Here is a 22,750-nt window from a genome sequence, read left to right as displayed (position 1 = left end):
CCAGGGAATGTGTGTGTGTGTGTGCACGAGTCCAGGGAGTGTGTATGTGTGTGTGCACGAGTCCAGGGAGTGTGTGTGTGTGTGTGTGTGTGTGTGTGCACACGAGTCCAGGGAGTGTGTGTGTGTGCACGAGTCCAGGGAGTGTGTGTGTGTGTGCACGAGTCCAGGGAGTGTGTGTGTGTGTGCACGAGTCCAGGGAGTGTGTGTGTGTGTGTGTGTGCACGAGTCCAGGGAGTGTGTGTGTGTGTGTGTGTGCACGAGTCCAGGGAGTGTGTGTGTGCACGAGTCCAGGGAGTGTGTGTGTGTGTGCACGAGTCCAGGGAGTGTGTGTGTGTGTGCACGAGTCCAGGGAGTGTGTGTGTGTGTGTGTGCACGAGTCCAGGGAGTGTGTGTGTGTGTGTGCACAAGTCCAGGGAGTGTGTGTGTGTGCACGAGTCCAGGGAGTGTGTGTGTGTGTGTGTGCACGAGTCCAGGGAGTGTGTGTGTGTGCACGAGTCCAGGGAGTGTGTGTGTGCACGAGTCCAGGGAGTGTGTGTGTGTGTGTGCACGAGTCCAGGGAGTGTGTGTGTGTGCACGAGTCCAGGGAGTGTGTGTATGTGTGCACGAGTCCAGGGAGTGTGTGTGTGTGTGTGTGTGCACGAGTCCAGGGAGTGTGTGTGTGTGCACGAGTCCAGGGAGTGTGTGTGTGTGCACGAGTCCAGGGAGTGTGTGTGTGTGTGTGCACAAGTCCAGGGAGTGTGTGTGTGTGTGCACGAGTCCAGGGAGTGTGTGTGTGTGTGTGTGTGTGTGTGTGTGCACGAGTCCAGGGAGTGTGTGTGTGTGTGTGTGTGTGCACGAGTCCAGGGAGTGTGTGTGTGTGCACGAGTCCAGGGAGTGTGTGTGTGTGTGTGTGTGCACGAGTCCAGGGAGTGTGTGTGTGTGCACGAGTCCAGGGAGTGTGTGTGTGTGCACGAGTCCAGGGAGTGTGTGTGTGTGTGTGCACGAGTCCAGGGAGTGTGTGTGTGTGTGTGCACGAGTCCAGGGAGTGTGTGTGTGTGTGTGTGTGTGTGTGCACGAGTCCAGGGAGTGTGTGTGTGTGTGCACGAGTCCAGGGAGTGTGTGTGTGTGTGTGCACAAGACCAGGGAGTGTGTGTGTGTGTGCACGAGTCCAGGGAGTGTGTGTGTGTGTGTGTGTCGCGGGCGGGGAGGAGGGTGTCAGCTCACTACGCTCACCCCTTCTGCTCGGGTCCGGCGGCTGCTGCTCAGTGGTGGCTCGAGCGGTGGGCCGGATCCCGGGGGTTTCTCGAGCGGCACTCCATAGCCCGTGAGTGAAAGGGATTGGTTGGGTGTGGGGATTGTTTATTGTCCGTGACGCCACCCACGGTTGTGGTGATTTCACCACCGCTGCTCTATATGGGGATCCCGGGGATGGTGATGCGGAGCAGCCAGGTGTTGTGTTGCCCCTCCGTGGGTAGGGGTTGGTGATCCCGGGGCCCGGTGATGGCTTGGGAGGTGCAGGGCCTGGTGGGCGCAGGGACGCGGGGGCAGCGCTGTGCCTTGCGGCACTGTGGTCCTCACTCAGCCTGAGACGTTGACACAGTTTTTACGGTAAACCAAACGGCTGGTAAGACGGTCCCACGGACGGCTGCACTTGCTCTCCCGGTAGGTGACGGTGATGTCCCTTTTCCTAGCACCTTTGTGTACTTGTTGGTTGCGATGGGTCCCCACCGGTAACCCGCTCCCCGGCTTCAAGCTGGACCGGAGGAGCTCTACTCTTTGCCCGCAGGCGCTGGCCCTAAGAAACTGGTGCCTTGGCGGTGGCGGTGTCTCTCTTACACTGGCTGGGCTGTTGCCTTCAATCGGGACTTGGTTGTTGGGGGATCTACGTCCCCTTCACTGACGGATTCGGCAAATTATGGCGACTCCAAGCCTTGCCGGGGTCTGAGAGGCCCCTGCCCTGGTGCTGACTGTCCTTCGGAACACTGCTCCAGACCGCCGGGCACACAGCCTACGGGGTCCTTCCAGGAACTTCCAAACGGTCCCCCTCCAGACAGTCACCGCCGTTGCTGACCTTGCTGACCTGTCCTGCACACAGCTGGACTCTTCAGGCTTTGCACACTCTTTCTGTTCTGTCACCACTCCTGCTTTCCTCCTTTACTACTTTTCTTCCTTCACTTTCACTTAGCTCTTTACTTTAGCCCTGTCTGGGCTACTCCTCCACTCCTTCCACTTCCTCCTCCCTGACTAGACTCTCTTCAACTGCCTGGTTCCTCCCGCCTCCAGAGCTGTGAACTCCTAGGTGGGCGGAGCCAACCGCCTGGCCCACCCCCTGGTGTGTATCATCAATCTCTGGAGGAAGGCAACAAGGATTTTTGGTTAGCTTAGATGTTCCTACCTGGGATGTAGGGTGTGGTGGTGTGTGACCTGTGTCCCCTGGCTTGCCCAGGGCGACACATTCCCCCTTAGCAAAATGCAGACCGTCCGCGGGCTGCCGTCCAACACCGGTTTTATTTTTCTGTAAAAGATAACATGGTAAAATAACATATGTACATTTTTAATAACTCTTCCCAAAACGGGAGGCACATTTCTTAAACGTTGCATAACGGTTTACGGTTACGGTTTCCGCTCTCTCCCACCCAAGCAACCTGGCCCTGATGCTGCCCCTAAAACCCAGGCAGCACCCCTTGACCCACAGTCCAGCACACGGTACCCGAGCGGGATCTGTCCTTCCCTCCAGAGGGTAGCCACCGGTTCCTTTGGTGGCTGGGCCCCAGCCTGCTCTGCTGAGGGCCCTCCCTCCAACCTGCCTCTCCGGAGGCGGCATTGCGGAAAACGGTAACGGCAAACAACATATTTACAAGCCACTTAACGTTTGTGGGTGCCCTGCAAGTTCACGGGCTTGTCCATGGATAGTTCCCATGCAAAATAACTTTTTAAACGGTCCCTACGGGGACAACAGTGCCGGCTCCAGCCGGTTGCAAATCACAAAGCAAATCAGGTTAAACTTCGGTAATCATCTTTTTCTTATCATTCTTTCAAACTTTTAAACAAACAAAGTGGTGGTCCCAACGGGGACGGTGCAACGGGCATCCGCTGCCCTACTCGTACTTTTCTGCTGAGGCGGACCCATCCTCTGCCACCAGCACATCAAACATGCACTGACATGCCTGCGGTGACAGGGGCACCCGGTACCCATTTCCACCGGTACGCGGGGTATGGACAACCACGGGGCCTCCTACATAGCGGGAACGCTCACTTGCTTCTTCAAACTCAACAGCAAACCCGTGGCTGGGGTAGGAGTCATCACCTCTTGTTCCTGCGTCAGGCAGGTTGCCGCCAGCTGTCGCAGCCTCCTGGCCTCCAGCATCCAACACTTCAGCCCCTTCTGCGGTAGCATGGAGCAGCAGAGTAGGCGAGCTCATACTGAGGCGCCCCATAAGTAACGGCAAGGGCGATGCATAGGCCGAGACTAGGCCGGGCCCCTCAGCCGCAGCGGCTGGTCCAGGTAGGACATAGGGACGTGGGTCACCAGTCGACTCTGCTACATCCATTCCCCCTCCGTACATCGGGGTAGTCGTAGTCAGCATCTCCACCTCGCTGGTCCACTGCTCCATCATCTGGAGGATTTGTTCCTGTTGACGCTGGTGGAACTGAATCACCCGGGCTTTCATCCAGGCCACGGTTCCAGGCTCAGGGTCTGGCCCAGTCACTGCTGGGACTTCTGGCACCATGCTGTTATGGGGCCGCGGCTCCAGCGGTTCCCCTTGGTGTACTTCAGGGACGTCCCGGACGTCTGCAGCCGGCTGGTCCGCCGGAGCGGCTGGGCAGGGTATCGCTACCGGTTGGGCAGGTAGCGGGCCTAATGGTGGGGCGGCAGCAGCTATTACGGGTAGCAGGGAGAGAGGTAGGGTGAGCGGAAGCCGGCCGGGCCCCTCAGCTCCAACGGCCGATCCCTCAGGAATACAGGAGCGTGGGTCGCTTACACGCTCCTCCAAATCCTCTTCTGCCTCGCGTCTCCACATAGCAGCCACCACGTCCGCCATGTCGGTCTCCCACTCCTCCAGGAGGAGTTGCATATGAGCCTGCAGACGGTTACTCAGCGGGACGGTCCGGTCCCTCAACCACGTCGCCGTGCCGGGCGCGGGGGCTTCCTCGTTGAGAGTTGGATCGTACATCTTGGCAATCGTGCCTTCCAGGAACCCAGTATTGCTGCAGAGTCCTGGCGTCCCTGCTTTTATAGCTGCAGCTACATGCGTCCAGCCGCCATCGCGTCCCCCTTAGCTCTTTCCGGCCCCTCCTCTCTCGGGGCGGGGTTTTGGCCTTCGCGCCTCTACTACTCGAGAAGACGCTCGAGCGGGAACTTTTCGCGCCAAAGATGGCGGCTTCTGAAATTTTTCTGCCGGATACCTCCGGCGGTAACAAGGCGCACCTCTACCAGACGGCAGAGCGGTAAGATCCTGTTCGTGACGCCAAGTTGTCGCGGGCGGGGAGGAGGGTGTCAGCACACTACGCTCACCCCTTCTGCTCGGGTCCGGCGGCTGCTGCTCAGTGGTGGCTCGAGCGGTGGGCCGGATCCCGGGGGTTTCTCGAGCGGCACTCCTCGCCCGTGAGTGAAAGGGATTGGTTGGGTGTGGGGATTGTTTATTGTCCGTGACGCCACCCACGGTTGTGGTGATTTCACCACCGCTGCTCTATATGGGGATCCCGGGGATGGTGATGCGGAGCAGCCAGGTGTTGTGTTGCCCCTCTGTGGGTAGGGGTTGGTGATCCCGGGGCCCGGTGATGGCTTGGGAGGTGCAGGGCCTGGTGGGCGCAGGGACGCGGGGGCAGCGCTGTGCCTTGCGGCACTGTGGTACTCACTCAGCCTGAGACGTTGACACAGTTTTTACGGTAAACCAAACGGCTGGTAAGACGGTCCCACGGACGGCTGCACTTGCTCTCCCGGTAGGTGACGGTGATGTCCCTTTTCCTAGCACCTTTGTGTACTTGTTGGTTGCGATGGGTCCCCACCGGTAACCCGCTCCCCGGCTTCAAGCTGGGCCGGAGGAGCTCTACTCTTTGCCCGCAGGCGCTGGCCCTAAGAAACTGGTGCCTTGGCGGTGGCAGTGTCTCTCTTACACTGGCTGGGCTGTTACCTTCAATCGGGACTTGGTTGTTGGGGGATCTACGTCCCCTTCACTGACGGATTCGGCAAATTATGGCGACTCCAAGCCTTGCCGGGGTCCGAGAGGCCCCTGCCCTGGTGCTGACTGTCCTTCGGAGCACTGCTCCAGACCGCCGGGCACAAAGCCTACGGGGTCCTTCCAGGAACTTCCAAACGGTCCCCCTCCAGACAGTCACCGCCGTTGCTGACCTTGCTGACCTGTCCTGCACACAGCTGGACTCTTCAGGCTTTGCACATTCTTTCTGTTCTGTCACCACTCCTGCTTTCCTCCTTTACTACTTTTCTTCCTTCACTTTCACTTAGCTCTTTACTTTAGCCCTGTCTGGGCTACTCCTCCACTCCTTCCACTTCCTCCTCCCTGACTAGACTCTCTTCAACTGCCTGGTTCCTCCCGCCTCCAGAGCTGTGAACTCCTCGGTGGGCGGAGCCAACCGCCTGGCCCACCCCCTGGTGTGTATCATCAATCTCTGGAGGAAGGCAACAAGGATTTTTGGTTAGCTTAGATGTTCCTACCTGGGATGTAGGGTGTGGTGGTGTGTGACCTGTGTCCCCTGGCTTGCCCAGGGCGACACATGTGCACGAGTCCAGGGAGTGTGTGTGTGTGTGTGTGTGTATGCACGAGTCCAGGGAGTGTGTGTGTGTGTGCACGAGTCCAGGGAGTGTGTGTGTGCACACGAGTCCAGGGAGTGTGTGTGTGTGTGCACACGAGTCCAGGGAGTGTGTGTGTGTGTGCACGAGTCCAGGGAGTGTGTGTGTGTGTGTGTGCACACGAGTCCAGGGAGTGTGTGTGTGTGTGCACGAGTCCAGGGAGTGTGTGTGTGTGCGTGTGTGCACGAGTCCAGGGAGTGTGTGTGTGTGTGTGCACGAGTCCAGGTCCAGGGAGTGTGTGTGTGTGTGCACGAGTCCAGGGACTGTGCAGCATGTGTGCATGACCATGTATAGTGAGTGCGCAGATTGTGTGTAGTGAGTGTACATGAGTGCACAGATTGTGTGTATGCCTGTGTGAAATGAGTGTGCATGCTTGTGTGCATATATGTGCGTACCTGAGTGCAGGTATTGTGTGTGTGTATATGCCTGTATGTACTGAATGTGTAGAATATGTAGAAGCTTGTATTTAGTGTTCATATGAGTGCATGCATTTTGTGTGTATGCCTGTATGTGGTGACTGTACAGTAAGTGTGCAGGGATTGTGTGTGCATGCCTCTATGTAGTGTGTGTGCATGCCTCTATGTAGTGTGTGTGCATGCCTCTATGTAGTGTGTGTGCATGCCTCTATGTAGTGTGTGTGCATGCCTTTGCGCATGTGTTGTCTATGCCTGTAGTTAGTGTGTAGTATATGTACGTTCTTGTGTTTAGTGAGTTCACCTATTTGTGCTTGCACGAGTGCATGGATTTTGTATTTGTGTGCATGTAGTGAATGTGCAGTAAGTGTGCCTGCAGGGATCTTGCGTGTGCGTGCAGGGATCTTGCGTGTGCGTGCAGGGATTTTGCGTGTGCGTGCAGGGATTTTGCGTGTAGGGATTTTGCGTGTGCGTGCAGGGATCTTGCGTGTGCGTGCAGGGATTTTGCGTGTGCGTGCAGGGATTTTGCGTGTGCGTGCAGGGATTTTGCGTGTGCGTGCAGGGATCTTGCGTGTGCGTGCAGGGATCTTGTGTGTATGCCTGTATGTAGTGAATGTGTGGGTTTGTGTATCTACATAATGATTATGCTGATGATGCATTATGGATTTGCCTCTATAGAGGTGGACATATATGTAGTTTTCATTTACTCTAAACTGCATGTTGTATTAAGTGTGGTGAATGTTTGTGAGCACTGTATGTCAGGTTTATTCATATACAATCTGACCGCTTTTGTTGTGCATTGTATGGTATTATTAATTATACATGACTGGGTTGTTTTATTCTTTTCTGAGCACTGTATAGCAGTATTACTTACTCCACTTATTACTTATACACTTTATGACAATATTATTTGGGCATTGTATGATATTATTAATAATACCGTCTGTGGTTGCATTATTTATACTTTGTATCAGAGTATTAATTCAGCACATCTCGATGTTACTTATATAATGTGTGGCATTATTATTTCAGCACTAGGTCTTTATTATTTCAGTACCTGGCATTGTTTTATTGGTATTACATGAATGGTGTATGGCGGTAGTACTTTAGCGTTACGTCACCTTTTGTGACCTATTGTGTAGGCAGCAACGTTTGCACAATGAAAAGAATAAGGCTGCTTTCACACTATGTTTTTTTAACATGCGTCATGAACGTTTTTTTACTGTAAAAGTGGATCCTGTTTTTACAAAGAAAAACGCATGCAAACGGAAGTGTTATTTTGCCGGATCCTGTCACTTGAAGTTGATGGGCGGGCATTGGAGTCATGTCATCGGGAGTGAGGGGAACTGAACGTGACAGACTAGGAATTCAGACGCAGCGGGGGCAAAAGAGAGAGGAGAGAGAAAGAGAGAGAGAAAGGAAGAGAGAGAGGAGAGAGCTAGAGACTGAAGGAAGAGAGAGGAGAGGAGAGAGAAGGAAGAGAGAGAAGAGAGGAGAGGAGGAGAGAAAAGGAGAGGAGGAGAGAGGAGAAGGGAGGCGAGAGGACAAGAGAGGAGGAGAGAGGAGAGAGAAGGGGAGAGGAGAGAGGAGGGGAGAGGAGAAGAGAGGAGAGAGGCAAAGAGAGTAGAGGAGAGGGGAGAGGGAGAGGAGAGGAAAAGAGAGGAGAGAGGCGAGAGAGAGAAGAGAGGAAAAGAGAGGAGAGAGCAGAGAGAAGAGAGGACAGAGAAGGGAGGAGAGGAGAGAGAAGAGAGCAGAGAGGAGAGAGGGGAAGAGAGGAGGGAGAAGAGAGGAGAGGAGGGAGGAGAAGAGAAAGGAATGGAGAAAGAAGAGAGGAGAGAGAAGAGAGGCGTGAGCAGAGAGGGGAATAGAGGAGAGCAAGAGGAGAGAGAGCAGAAAGAGAGAAGAGAGGAGAGAGCGTGGAAGAAGAGAGTGAGAGGAGAGAGGAGAGAGAAAAGGAGAGGGGGAGAAGAGAGAGAGATAAGAGAGGAGAGAGAGAAGAGAGAGGAGGGAGATGAGAGAAGAGAGAGAGGAGAGAAAGAGAGAGACTGTGATCACGCAAGGCTGGTTTCTGGCCAAGCAGGATCCTGTCTATCAGCACGCCAGCGTTCACATGCGTTTGCATGCAGTATAGTCAGGATCCAGCAGTTTGAAGTATTTGGACGCAGCTCAAAAACCCTACAAGTAGCGTTTTTGAAAATAGTTAAAAAACTGCAAGTCGCTGGATCCTCACTATAACGCACGCAAACGCAGGTGAACGCATGTTGACGCGAGTCCATTGCAAATGCATTGAAATGAAATCACATTTGCACTGGATCCGTTTTTGCAATAAAAAAAACGTTCATGACGCATGTTAAAAAAACGTAGTGTGAAAGCAGCCTAACTGTGAGTGGTGCTACTAGGTTGGCATATGGCATTATATGGCGCTATCGTTGATATGAGAAAAATGAGGACGGTGTCTGGCATCCGCAGGTAAGGATACGGCAAAACTGACATGTATGATAAATTATTACTTGTAACCCCCCCGCTATAACAATAGTAGTATTGCGCCTGGTACCGCTCCTCCTATTCCATCTACATTGTAAGATACTGTGGACAATAACATTTCAGGATCTTGTAAACTTTACCAAACTTTTATTGAAACTTTTTTGAATTTTTTCTTTAAAACTTTTCAGAATCTTTTTCAGTTTTTTTTTTCTTAGTTTGATTATACTGGGGTTTTTTTAACCAAAAAATAATTAAACTAAATTTAAAAAAAAATCTAATTTGGATTCCAATATGCAATGTCACGTAGCCCTTAACATTTCTTAATTTCTCAAGTGTGTCTCAGGCAATCTGACGCGGCGCACTCTGCCTTCGTGCCTCGTTTTCTTAAATATATCATTAATCTGAGGATTTTGAGACTTATTACTGAGCTCTTCAGGCGGAATACATCCTGATGGAGTGACGAGCGATGTACACCTGCCATACTTATAACACCGTAATGATTATCACTGCCGATGCTTCACCTGACGGAACTGAAATGATCAATTAGAAAGATCTGCACGATCAATAGATAACGGGGGTGGGGATTCATTAGGAGCGACGATTTATGTGCCAAAGTGAAGACAATTTAGACGAGCGCATAATCTGTTTTGTAAATATGCAGAACATTCGTGTCATGATTCCTCTGTGCAGAGCATCTTGCACACACGTGATGCTCTGCCGCGCCTTCTAGAACTTCAGAGCCAATGGTGACGTGTTTCCTTTGTGCAGAGCATTTTGCATTTGGAGATGCTCTGCTGTGTTTCTTGAGCACTAGCTCAGGTTGATTGACAGCGCAGGATTCCATGCAGGTTCTGGGAGGTGCTGATTACTCAGGTGTTCCACCTTCCTGATAATTGCTCTGTTTCATTACTGGGCATGGTCTCCCAGAACCTCGCCAGTCGTACTCTCTGGTTCTACAGTTGTGCTCTTGGCTTGTGTTTGTGCTTGTGTTCTGATCTAAATCTCTTGACCCTGCACGGTTCATTAACTTATCTCTGCCCACTCCCTGTTCTTATCATTACCTCCTCTCTTCTGACCTCGGACTGTTACCTTACCATGTCTCTGTCTGCTCCCTGACCACGTCTCTGCCCGCTCCCTTTTCTTGTCATTACCTTCTGGCTTCTGACCTCGGACTGTTACCTTACCACGTCTCTGTCTGCTCTCTGACCATGTTTCTGCCCACTCCGTTTTCTTGTCGTTATATCCTAGCTTGTGACCTCGGACCACTACCTGACCACGTCACTGTCTGCTCCCTGACCACGTTTCTGCCCGCTCCCTGTTCTTGTCGTTACCTCCTGGCTTGTGACCTCGGACCATTACCTGACCACGTCTCTGTCTGCTCCCTAAATCTAATACATACTCTCCTGGAATCCTGACTTGGCCTTTGACTTTACTGCGTTTATGCTTACTCCATGAGTCCTGTCGTGCCCTCCTGTTTCCTGACCCCGGCTTGTCTGACTACCCTTCCGTCTATACTATCCGTAAGAAGTGACTAGCATCACAATTCATGTGTCGGGTGATTAGATCGTTTATGCCAACATTAAATCATCATTCACAGCATATCAACCTTTGATCGGAATCTAAACAGGCCACTAAATGACGCCCCCATTGGCTTGTACATAGCCAATCTTGATAGGCATTATGATGTTCCAAATTCATTAAAGGGAATTTGCCACCAGGTTTTTGCTCCCTCATCTGAGAGCAGCATAATGTAGAGACGGAGGCCCTGATTCCAGCAATGTGTCACTTGCTGAGAATTTAATAAAATCAATGCAGCTGCTGGACTAATGATAATCTCCTGCTAATTAAACAGTGATTTATAAAAGCAACACTAAGCAGCTCAGTAAGTGACACATTGCAGGGTGTAGGGTCTCATTTCCTTCATCATGCTGCTCTCAGATTAAGTGGAAAAAACCTGGTGACAGAGTCGCTATGAGCCTGACACATCTTAATGAGCTTGGGGCATCGTTCAGCTGTCCAATCGGAAGGTCAGAAATGTTGACATTTTTGTAAGCAACTCTCTTGGAATATCCTTGAGGCTTTCTGAGTAAAAGGGGAGACCTCCTGGACTCTGGGTAGAGCTCACAAATCTCCCGCAAATAACAGGATTCCTTTACTATGGGAATTATAATGTCATGGATGTGACATGCAGAGGTGTAAAAGCCGTTATTAGGCTATATGCACACGCTGCAGATTTGGTGCAGAAATTTTTTGTCAGAAAAACACAAAAATGCATCTGTTTTTGGTGAGTTTTTTTTCAGTGCATTTTTTAATGAATTCAATGGCTCACAGGGCTAAAAAACAAAAGGAAAAAAGCCCCAACAATTGACACATGCTGCAAAATTTTTTCTGCACCAAAATCTGCACCAAAGCTGCAAGGAAAAAAAAAAGCAATATCTGCACAGCACTTCAGAAATATAGACTTTGCTGGCTTCAGGATAGGCATGTAGATTTTGGTGCAGATTTCTCAAAAAATGCACTGTGTGCACAGGCCCTTAGCAGTGTAGTTTACCAATCAATACTGGTAAAGAAGTCAGGCACATAGGCAGGAGGTCGGGTCGGTCTTGTGGGTATTGCTCAAATGGTCATATATTTACAATGTGCCTTTAAGGCTCATGATTATTCCCTCACAACAAGGAAAGTCTTTCTGCATTAAATCCTCCGTCAGATTTGACATTTGTTAAATACCAACAATAAAACTCAGACTCAACTATAAATCGATGTGTAGGAGTGACCTGTGCAGCAATGTATTGATGAGCTGCTCGGCTTTATCACCCTTTACTTCACTCCTTACATATTTACAATGGTCATTTATAGAGTTGTTGCGAAACAATTTGCACATCCCATTCCGTCGGTCTGTAGCCGCCGTAGGGGAGCAAAAAGTCGCCTCTTACCTGATATTATCCACAATAATGATGTTGTGTCAGGTCAACAAATCAAAAGGAAATCTGTGAATGCCAATGGGTCAGAGGAGGTTCTCCCACTCCTGTGCCATGGCCATTGACCACTGTTGTGGCTGATGGAATTGGATGCCCAAATAAATTTGCCCTATTGGAAAAATAGAAAAGTGATTGGTCTCGGAAACTAGCAGCACAAACCAATTTATTTATTTATTTTTTACAAAGTTCTAACTTTTTTTTACACAGAATCTTTCACCAAATGTTTCATGTTGAACTGGACACACAATATAATAGTGGCAGCATAGCTGAATAGGCAGATTATAGGTATAGCATATTAGCAATCAAAGTATTTGGCACCTAATGAGTTAAGGTTTGTTACATTCAAATGTGTGTTATCAGGTAGCTTTCCTGGGGGCGTGTACTTCTTCATCCTGTATGACGCTGACCAATCATAAGCAGGCAGCAACACACCAGAAAAAGAACACACCCCCCACCACAGCTTAGAGCAGATTTCTCAGTGTTTATGTGAGAACACTCGCTGGGAATTAACAAAAGTCAACTCATTAGATGTCAAATACTTTAATTGCTAATATGTCCACATGGGAGAGGTGAAAATAAAATAATGTATTCCTCTTTGCAGTTGCTATTGCATCATGTCTCCAGTTCAACATGAATCATTTGACAAAAGATCTAAGATTCAGTACATGTTGTAAGGCTTTTGGTTACATGTATAACAATACACATTTTTGTAGTGACGATTGAGTGACTTGATTGTTTTGGGGTTTTTTTGTTGTTGTTGTTTTTTTCTCCTAGAAACAGCACCCCTCTTATCGACAGGTTTATTCTGGTATTGCAGTTTACAAAAAATACATGGAACTAAGCAGCAGAATAGTTTTTTATAATCTTACACAACCCCTTTGATTGAGAAAGCGAGTCTTTTTATTTTTTTAATAACATGTTAGAAGTGAAACGTGGTCTTTCAATTGGTAATTTCAAAATCTTAATGGACCCTTGTGATCCCCCTACCTCCAGCTTATCCCAATAGAAAGTTTCCTCTCAGAAGGAACGCTGCATATTTTTTTTTCTTATTTTGAGGCTCTTGATTCGCCTAAGCATGAATTGGATAAAACCGCAGCAATGATTTAGTGTTGGCGTCGGTAGGGATTGGCTCGCTTCTGGTGGAATGTAGTAGGTGACACGATGCTTCTGGCTTTCAAAAAAAGAAACCTCATTTTACTGCTATTGATTATTTCCAAATTCAGGTCGAAATCAATCTGAAGAGATACCCAACGCCGTACCCAGAAGATCTAAAAAATATGGTGAAGTCAGTCCAGAACATGGTCGGGAAAGGAAGTCACAGCTCGTCCCTGGAAAACTCCATCCCCCCACCAGCCGCAGAGCAGAATCTCAAGGAAAAATATGAACATAAGTGGCCGATGTCGACAAAAGACATGAAGTCCGAGGTGATTACAAAATATTTTGTGTGTTAAAAACACAAGCCACGTACTGCACAAATGACTCTAATGACGGGCCCTGAGCATAGTGGGGCAGTGTAGCCAATTTAACCACCGGCCACTTGGTTTCCTGCTGGTCACCGTTCCAGTGAAGGATCCAGTTTCCTATGAGGATTTTACATGGTGTCATCTTCTTACTCAACTTTTTGACCTATGTGAAACTTGACTACATTTTGCAAACTTCACTTCTACTTGTTTGACTTTATTTTCAGGTTTCAACTCGGGAACATAAAGAATTCCAAAAGACCCAGATATCCGACGCTGGAAATATCCGAAGTTATTCCCTAGAAGTCCCAAAGAGAAAGGAGAAGGAAGAGCACTCAGAAAGATCAGAGGTACCTCTCCTCCCTCGAGTAATGATACAGACTACGAGGCAGCATTCAGTCGTTGTGTTTTTTCCTAAAACGTGGAAAAAGATGTTGCAACCCTACCCACAAAAAAACAACACTGCACCCGCAACATGTGAATGCAGACTAAGTATGAATTGGGGATTAAAATGCGTGAGCTCAAAATTCTCAGAGCAATTTGTTACTGCTTTAAGGTTTTTTTTGCGAGATGGTAATGAATTCCGTATCCAGTCTTATATGTAAGGGTTTTTACATTAGTGGGATAAAAGCTCGTTATGACCTCTGCCAATTGTTCCTTAGTCTCATTGCCAGGTAATTTTAGGCCCCAGACTGAGCGCCTTGCCCTTTTAAGAACCATTTTTGTCTTTCAGGAGCCCTTTGTACATCGCCCGGCTGAAATGCGCATGGCTGAACTGCGTCCATCATTGATCGAGACCCCACTGTATCCACCAAAACTGGTGCTACTGGGAAAAGATAAGAAAGGTACATTTATCGCAAAGTACATCCAGGGGCATAACTATAGTGGGTGCGGGGCTTACAGTCGCACACTGGCTTAGGAGCCTATGGGGCCCAGAAGGTCCTCCTGAGAAGTCCAATACTATTAATTTTAGTTGGAGCCCTGTTGAAATTTTTGCATTGAGGCTCACAAGTTTCCAATCACTACACTGGATACATCGATGATGTCTAATTTTCAGAGGTGTCCATTATTCTGGTCAAAATGCATCTACAGTTAGCCCAGCTCCTGTGACCTTAAAATCAGGAAATTTGACTAATTGTTCCCAACTTCTTGAGACAAAGTTTGGTCAAATTGGCCTTTTTCAGTAGGATTGGCCAACAGTCTAATCTTTATAGTGGCGATCCAATGTTCCCATGACTGCAGAAATCAGAATGACAAAAAAAGACAGTTGCACTCTGAAATGCAGAAGCATGAAAACCATGAATGTAAGAATATAGATATGCATTACTGCAAAAGGAAATCTAAGAAAAAATTGATATGTTTAGCATTTGGCCATTTTTATGTCTGCCCAGTAGCCACGTCAAGGCAGTCCTTTATACTGGGTGCCTACTCTGAACTGAAGCCTCTATTTGGGTTTTTAAACCTCCGGTGTATGGGCAAGTAGAAACATGGTATAGAGAATAGAATCACCTTAGCTAGTGGGGGAGGGGTTTACAGTCAGAAGGTATGACCCCCATTAATCTAGATCATCAGTCTTTTTGTCTAGCTTAATGGGAGTCTTGCCTTCTAACCGTGCACCCCTCCCCACTAGCCACAGGTGATTTTATTCATAGCAGGTTCCTATTTGCCCATAGACAGAAGGATTTAAACCCAGAAAGAGGCTTCATTTCAGAGTAGGTACTCAGTATACGAGGTAAGTCTTGACGTGGCTACTGGGCAGATATTCAAATGGCCATTTTTGTATGCTTAATATCTCATTTTTTTGTTACCGGTAGATTTCCTTTAGCAGTAATGTATATCTTTATGGTTTTCATGCTTTAGCATTTCAGTGTGCAACTGTCTCTTTTTTTTGTCATTTTATGTCATGTTCAGTTATGTACCTGTTCACATTGCAGTTTTGCCGTCAGTCTTTTTGTGCAGAAGTCAGAAAACACAAAGAATTGGGCATGTTGGATTTGAGCTTGACCAATACTTTACCTAAACTAGAGATCTGCTGCTGCTTCTCCCCATTAAATAAGCAGAATTGTCTACATATATTGGGCTCCACTTGCTTTGTTATGGAGTCAGGAAAAATAAATGTTGGCGAAAAAACTCTTAAGCGGGCTTTACACACAGCGACATCGCTAGCGATGTCGCTGGTGAAAGCACCCACCACCGTCGGTGTGCGTCACGGGCAAATTGCTGCCCGTGGTGCACAACATCGCTAGGACCCGTCACACTACTTACCTGCCTAGCGACGTCGCTGTGGCCGGCGAACCACCTTCTTTCTAAGGAGGCGGTTCGTTCGGTGTTACAGCGGCGTCACTAAGCGGCCGCCCAATAGAAGCGGAGGGGCGGAGATTAGCAGGCCGAACATCCCGCCCACCTACTTCCTTCCTCATTGCGGGCGGCCGCAGGTAAGGTGATGTTCCTCGTTCCTGCGGTGTCACACATAGCGATGTTTGCTGCCGCAGGAACGACGAACAACCTGCGTCCTGCAACAGCAACGATAATCGGGACAGGAACGACTGGTCAACAATCAACTATTAGATGAGTAATTTTGATCGTTAACGGTCGTTCGTACGTTTCACACCCAACGACGTCGCTAACGAGGCCGGATGTGCGTCACGAATTCCGTGATCCCAACGACATCTTGTTAGCGATGTCGTTGCGTGTAAAGCCCGCATTGGGCCGGTTCACGCCATATCTTGGTCCCCGATCACGACAATCTTTCCGTATTCAGACTGAAGCCCGGAACAAAGCCAACGACCTCAACTCCATCAGGGATACGCCTGAATTCTATTTATACCATATTATTCTGTTTATATTCAGATACCCTCAACCACGTCATAAACGAGGAGAGATGAGTAAGATTGTGTGAACCAAGACGTACAATTATTTTATGTGCCCGGTCAGATTTATATTTATGACGGATTTCAGGAATGGTGACGCTTCCATTTATTGTCTCCTTTCCCCAGTTTTCCCAATGGTGTCCCACGGCACATAAATCTAATGTTCTAAGCTAATTAAAAAACATTAAACTATAAACATTAAAAAATATTAAAAATATTAATATATTCTATAAAATTAGATCTTCTGTGTGATCTACTCAGACTGACCTAACTATCCCAGTAGATCCAATTCTTGAGGAATACTTTGTCTATACTTGGGGGATATGAGCAAAGTCGCCATCATGGAGAGGAGATATATGCCAACTAGAATTGGACATGATATCTAAGAACGATTTCAGAAACATCAGTATCCTTCATGGTATTGGAAAAGAGTGGGTAGGATATAATCAGCCCCATGCAAAAAAAAAAATCTCCCCCTTATTGAATAAGTCCTTTATACAAACATAGCATTTAACGCCACATTAAAAGATTAGTATAGTATCAGATAATCCTAGCCGCTTCCTTCCAAGGACAGCGCCACACCTGCCCAATGGTTGTCTGTGGTATTGCAGCTCAGTGAGATTGAAGTGAATGGAGCTAACCTGCAATACCAGCCATGACCTGTGGTCAGATGTGGCACTGTTTGTGGAAGAAAACAGCTGTGCTTTTCTAATCCTGGAAAACACCTATGTATGGGAAGATCTAACCAGAAGAAGCCTAATATACCGTATTTGCTTTTGTTCCCTCTTTCCCTTCTTCTGTATGAACCTCTATGGAGACAAATAATGGAATTTCCCAATGAGAGGTTCCCAAAACCTGCCTGACGCGTCCTCATTACACCACGTTTTTTATATCTACAGAGTCCACAGATGAGTCAGAGATGGATAAGCACCATCATAACAGCGTGTCATCGGGGACCTATTCCGACTACTCACCTTCCCAAGCGTCTTCTGGATCATCTAATGCGCGTGTGAAAGTGCAGATTACCGCTAAGGAGGCTGTAAATAGCTCATTGTGGGGTAACAGGTCTGTCAAATCCTCAACTACGCTTATTGATGCGGGCACATTAACAGCCCGGAGCAGGTATATAGCGAGGGATGTGTCCAGGATCGGCATTAATCCCTGGCAAACCTCGTGTTTCCACTTTTCATCGCCACCTCTTTTTTTCCACCGAGAGAGCTTCACGAGGGCTTTGTATTTTTGCGGAAGTAGTTGTGCATTTCAAAAGCATCATTTTGTGGTAGATATAACTTATTGATTACCTTTTATTGACTCTTTCCGGAGGAGAATGAAAAAAATACAGCAATTCCCCCATTTTTTAATATCTATTTTGCACTGACTCTTCTTTTTGATTGAAGTTAAAATCAGCTGATTCTGGCCATTAGAGTAGGCGACTCTGCTCTGAGGCCGGCGTCACACGGGACGATCTATCGTGCAATTGCACAAGCGACCGTACCCGTCCCCATCGTTTGTGCGACACGGGCAATTTGTTGCCCATGTCGCACAAAGTCGTTTACCCCCCGTCACACGTACTTACCATCCAAACGACCTCGCTGTGGGCGGTGAACATCCTCTTCCTGAAGGGGGAGGGACGTTCGGCGTCACAGCGACGTCACTCAGCGGCCGCCCATTAGAAGCAGAGGGGTGGAGATGAGCGGGACATAACATCCCGCCCACCTCCTTCCTTCCGCATTGCTGGCAGCCGCAGGTAGGCTGTGTTCGTCATTCCCGGGGTGTCACACGGAGCGACGTCGGCTGCCTTGGGAATGATGAACAACCGGAGCACAGAAGGAGGACCGACATTTTGAAAATGAACGACGTGTCAACGAGCAACGATAAGGTGAGTATTTTTGCTCATTCACAGTCGTTCGGAGGTGTCACACGCTACGATATGTCGAACGATGCCAGATGTGCGTCACAGAATCCGTGACCCCGACAACATATCGCCCGATATATCGTACCGTGTGACACCGCCATAACAGCTGGGATAGGAACTAGCTCTGATCCTGGCCATTAGAGCGAGTGACTCTGCTCTAACAGCTGGTATAGGAACTAGCTCTGATCCTGGCCAATAGAGCAGGCGACTCTGCTCTAACAGCTAGGATAGGACTAGCTCTGATCCTGGCCATTAGAGCGAGCGACTCTGCTGTAACAGCTGGGATAGGAACTAGCTCTGATCCTGGTCATTAGAGCAGATGACTCTGCTGTAACAGCTGGGATAGGAACTAGCTCTGATCCTGGCCATTAGAGCGAGCGACTCTGCTCTAACAGCTGGGATAGGAATTAGCTCTGATCCTGGCTATTAGAGCGAGTGACTCTGCTCTAACAGCTGGGATAGGAACTAGCTCTGATCCTGGCCATTAGAGTGGGCAACTCTGCTCTAACAGCTGGGATAGGAACTAGCTCTGATCCTGGCCATTATAGCGGGTGACTCTGCTGTAACAGCTGGGATAGGAACTACATCTGATCCTGGCCATTAGAGCGAGCGACTCTGCTCTAACAGCTGGGTTAGGAACTAGCTCTGATCCTGGTCATTGGAGCAGGTGATTCTGCGCTAACAGCTGGTATAGGAACTAGCTCTGATCCTGGCCAATAGAGCGGGCGACTCTGCTCTAACAGCTAGGATAGGACTAGCTCTGATCATGGCCATTAGAGCGAGCGACTCTGCTGTAACAGCTGGTATAGGAACTAGCTCTGATCCTGGCCAATAGAGCGGGCGACTCTGCTGTAACAGCTGGTATAGGAACTAGCTCTGATCCTGGCCATTAGAGCGAGCGACTCTGCTGTAACAGCTGGGATAGGAATTAGCTCTGATCCTGGCCATTAGAGTGGGCAACTCTGCTCTAACAGCTGGTATAGGAACTAGCTCTGATCCTGGCCATTGGAGCAGGTGACTCTGCTCTAACAGCTGAGATAGGAATTAGCTCTGATCCTGGCCATTATAGCGAGTGACTCTGCTCTAACAGCTGGGATAGGAACTAGCTCTGATCCTGGTCATTAGAGCGAGCGACTCTGCTGTAACAGCTGGGATAGGAATTAGTTCTGATCCTGGCCATTAGAGCGAGTGACTCTGCTGTAACAGCTGGTATAGGAACTAGCTCTGATCCTGGCCATTAGAGCGAGCGACTCTGCTGTAACAGCTGGTATAGGAACTAGCTCTGATCCTGGTCATTGGAGCGAGCGACTCTGCTGTAACAGCTGGGATAGGAACTAGCTCTGATCCTGGCCATTAGAGTGAGCGACTCTGCTGTAACAGCTGGGATAGGAACTAGCTCTGATCCTGGCCATTAGAGTGGGCGACTCTGCTCTAACAGCTGGGATAGGAACTAGCTCTGATCCTGGCCATTGGAGCAGGTGATTCTGCTGTAACAGCTGGTATAGGAACTAGCTCTGATCCTGGCCATTAGAGCGAGCGACTCTGCTCTAACAGCTGGTATAGGAACTAGCTCTGATCCTGGTCATTGGAGCGAGCGACTCTGCTGTAACAGCTGGGATAGGAACTAGCTCTGATCCTGGCCATTAGAGTGAGCGACTCTGCTCTAACAGCTGGGATAGGAACTAGCTCTGATCCTGGCCATTAGAGTGGGCGACTCTGCTCTAACAGCTGGGATAGGAACTAGCTCTGATCCTGGCCATTAGAGCGAGCGACTCTGCTCTAACAGCTGGTATAGGAACTAGCTCTGATCCTGGCCAATAGAGCAGGCGACTCTGCTCTAACAGCTAGGATAGGACTAGCTCTGATCCTGGTCATTAGAGCAGATGACTCTGCTGTAACAGCTGGGATAGGAACTAGCTCTTATCCTGGCCATTAGAGCGAGCGACTCTGCTCTAACAGCTGGTATAGGAACTAGCTCTGATCCTGGCCATTAGAGCGAGCGACTCTGCTCTAACAGCTGGTATAGGAACTAGCTCTGATCCTGGTCATTGGAGCGAGCGACTCTGCTGTAACAGCTGGGATAGGAACTAGCTCTGATCCTGGCCATTAGAGTGAGCGACTCTGCTGTAACAGCTGGGATAGGAACTAGCTCTGATCCTGGCCATTAGAGTGGGCGACTCTGCTCTAACAGCTGGTATAGGAACTAGCTCTGATCCTGGCCATTGGAGCAGGTGATTCTGCTGTAACAGCTGGTATAGGAACTAGCTCTGATCCTGGCCATTAGAGCGAGCGACTCTGCTCTAACAGCTGGTATAGGAACTAGCTCTGATCCTGGTCATTGGAGCGAGCGACTCTGCTGTAACAGCTGGGATAGGAACTAGCTCTGATCCTGGCCATTAGAGTGAGCGACTCTGCTCTAACAGCTGGGATAGGAACTAGCTCTGATCCTGGCCATTAGAGTGGGCGACTCTGCTCTAACAGCTGGGATAGGAACTAGCTCTGATCCTGGCCATTAGAGCGAGCGACTCTGCTCTAACAGCTGGTATAGGAACTAGCTCTGATCCTGGCCAATAGAGCAGGCGACTCTGCTCTAACAGCTAGGATAGGACTAGCTCTGATCCTGGTCATTAGAGCAGATGACTCTGCTGTAACAGCTGGGATAGGAACTAGCTCTGATCCTGGCCATTAGAGCGAGCGACTCTGCTCTAACAGCTGGGATAGGAATTAGCTCTGATCCTGGCCATTAGAGTGGGCAACTCTGCTCTAACAGCTGGTATAGGAACTAGCTCTGATCCTGGCCATTAGAGTGGGCAACTCTGCTCTAACAGCTGGTATAGGAACTAGCTCTGATCCTGGCCATTGGAGCAGGTGACTCTGCTCTAACAGCTGGGATAGGAACTAGCTCTGATCCTGGCCATTATAGCGGGTGACTCTGCTGTAACAGCTGGGATAGGAACTACATCTGATCCTGGCCATTAGAGCGAGCGACTCTGCTCTAACAGCTGGGTTAGGAACTAGCTCTGATCCTGGTCATTGGAGCAGGTGATTCTGCGCTAACAGCTGGTATAGGAACTAGCTCTGATCCTGGCCAATAGAGCGGGCGACTCTGCTCTAACAGCTAGGATAGGACTAGCTCTGATCATGGCCATTAGAGCAGATGACTCTGCTGTAACAGCTGGGATAGGAACTAGCTCTGATCCTGGCCATTAGAGCGAGCGACTCTGCTGTAACAGCTGGGATAGGAACTAGCTCTGATCCTGGCCATTGGAGCAGGTGACTCTGCTCTAACAGCTGGGATAGGAATTAGCTCTGATCCTGGTCATTAGAGCGAGCGACTCTGCTGTAACAGCTGGGATAGGAATTAGTTCTGATCCTGGCCATTATAGCGGGTGACTCTGCTGTAACAGCTGGGATAGGAACTAGCTCTGATCCTGGCCATTAGAGTGGGCGACTCTGCTCTCACAGCTGGGATAGGAACTAGCTCTGATCCTGGCCATTAGAGTGAGCGACTCTGCTGTAACAGCTGGGATAGGAACTAGCTCTGATCCTGGCCATTAGAGCGAGCGACTCTGCTGTAACAGCTGGTATAGGAACTAGCTCTGATCCTGGCCATTAGAGTGAGCGACTCTGCTGTAACAGCTGGGATAGGAACTAGCTCTGATCCTGGCCATTGGAGCAGGTGATTCTGCTGTAACAGCTGGGATAGGAACTAGCTCTGATCCTGGCCATTAGAGTGGGCGACTCTGCTCTCACAGCTGGGATAGGAACTAGCTCTGATCCTGGCCATTAGAGTGAGCGACTCTGCTGTAACAGCTGGGATAGGAACTAGCTCTGATCCTGGCCATTAGAGCGAGCGACTCTGCTGTAACAGCTGGTATAGGAACTAGCTCTGATCCTGGCCATTAGAGCGAGCGACTCTGCTGTAACAGCTGGTATAGGAACTAGCTCTGATCCTGGCCATTAGAGCGAGCGACTCTGCTGTAACAGCTGGGATAGGAACTAGCTCTGATCCTGGCCATTAGAGCGAGCGACTCTGCTCTAACAGCTGGTATAGGAACTAGCTCTGATCCTGGTCATTGGAGCGAGCGACTCTGCTGTACCAGCTGGGATAGGAACTAGCTCTGATCCTGGCCATTAGAGCGAGCGACTCTGCTGTAACAGCTGGGATAGGAACTAGCTCTGATCCTGGCCATTAGAGTGAGCGACTCTGCTGTAACAGCTGGGATAGGAACTAGCTCTGATCCTGGCCATTAGAGCGAGCGACTCTGCTGTAACAGCTAGGATAGGAACTAGCTCTGATCCTGGCCATTAGAGTGAGCGACTCTGCTGTAACAGCTAGGATAGGAACTAGCTCTGATCCTGGCCATTAGAGTGGGCGACTCTGCTCTAACAGCTAGGATAGGAACTAGCTCTGATCCTGGCCATTAGAGCGAGCGACTCTGCTCTAACAGCTAGGATAGGACTAGCTCTGATCATGGCTGAAAAAATGGACGACCCCCCTCTGTAGATGCTCAGCTCCTAAACCTACACCATGAAAGTGCTATAAATGTACAGCAGGTCAAGAGAAGACCTTACACTCACAATTAAAGGGTTGCTCCGGCGCCTCTCCCTTCCACATTGGGAGGTAAGCGGTATTGATTATGTCCTGTCTTTAGATCGAATTTCTCAGCAGGTACGGTGCATGCATCCTAGTCAAATGAATAGGTCAGGAGCATTATACTGGCTGTCTAATGTACTAGGGCTGTGCAAAATGATTTGCAGGACATCAGTAGTGAGTGGCCCCTGAAACCTTCTACCTGCCGGCTTCACCAGCATCTTATCTGATTAGGAACAATGCCG

The 22,750-nt window shown here is 49.2% G+C and overlaps 1 protein-coding gene across 10 annotated transcripts in view; it reads left to right on the top strand.

Moving 5' to 3' along the window:
* LRRC7 (leucine rich repeat containing 7) overlaps positions 1-22,750 on the top strand; it is a 368,695-nt gene that overhangs the window by 306,697 nt on the left and 39,248 nt on the right. For all 10 annotated transcript variants that reach the window (XM_075320319.1, XM_075320326.1, XM_075320325.1 and 7 more), the window contains 4 exons: positions 12,890-13,090; positions 13,354-13,476; positions 13,860-13,971; positions 16,896-17,061. In XM_075320319.1, coding sequence (XP_075176434.1) covers positions 12,890-13,090; positions 13,354-13,476; positions 13,860-13,971; positions 16,896-17,061 — 602 coding nt within the window. The remainder of the gene's footprint in view (positions 1-12,889; positions 13,091-13,353; positions 13,477-13,859; positions 13,972-16,895; positions 17,062-22,750) is intronic.

Source organism: Anomaloglossus baeobatrachus, chromosome 8, assembly GCF_048569485.1.
Source record: "Anomaloglossus baeobatrachus isolate aAnoBae1 chromosome 8, aAnoBae1.hap1, whole genome shotgun sequence".
Classification (NCBI taxonomy): Eukaryota; Metazoa; Chordata; class Amphibia; order Anura; family Aromobatidae; genus Anomaloglossus; species Anomaloglossus baeobatrachus.
The sequence above is the reverse complement of the archived record's forward strand: the minus strand, read 5'-3'. Positions and strand labels throughout refer to the sequence as shown.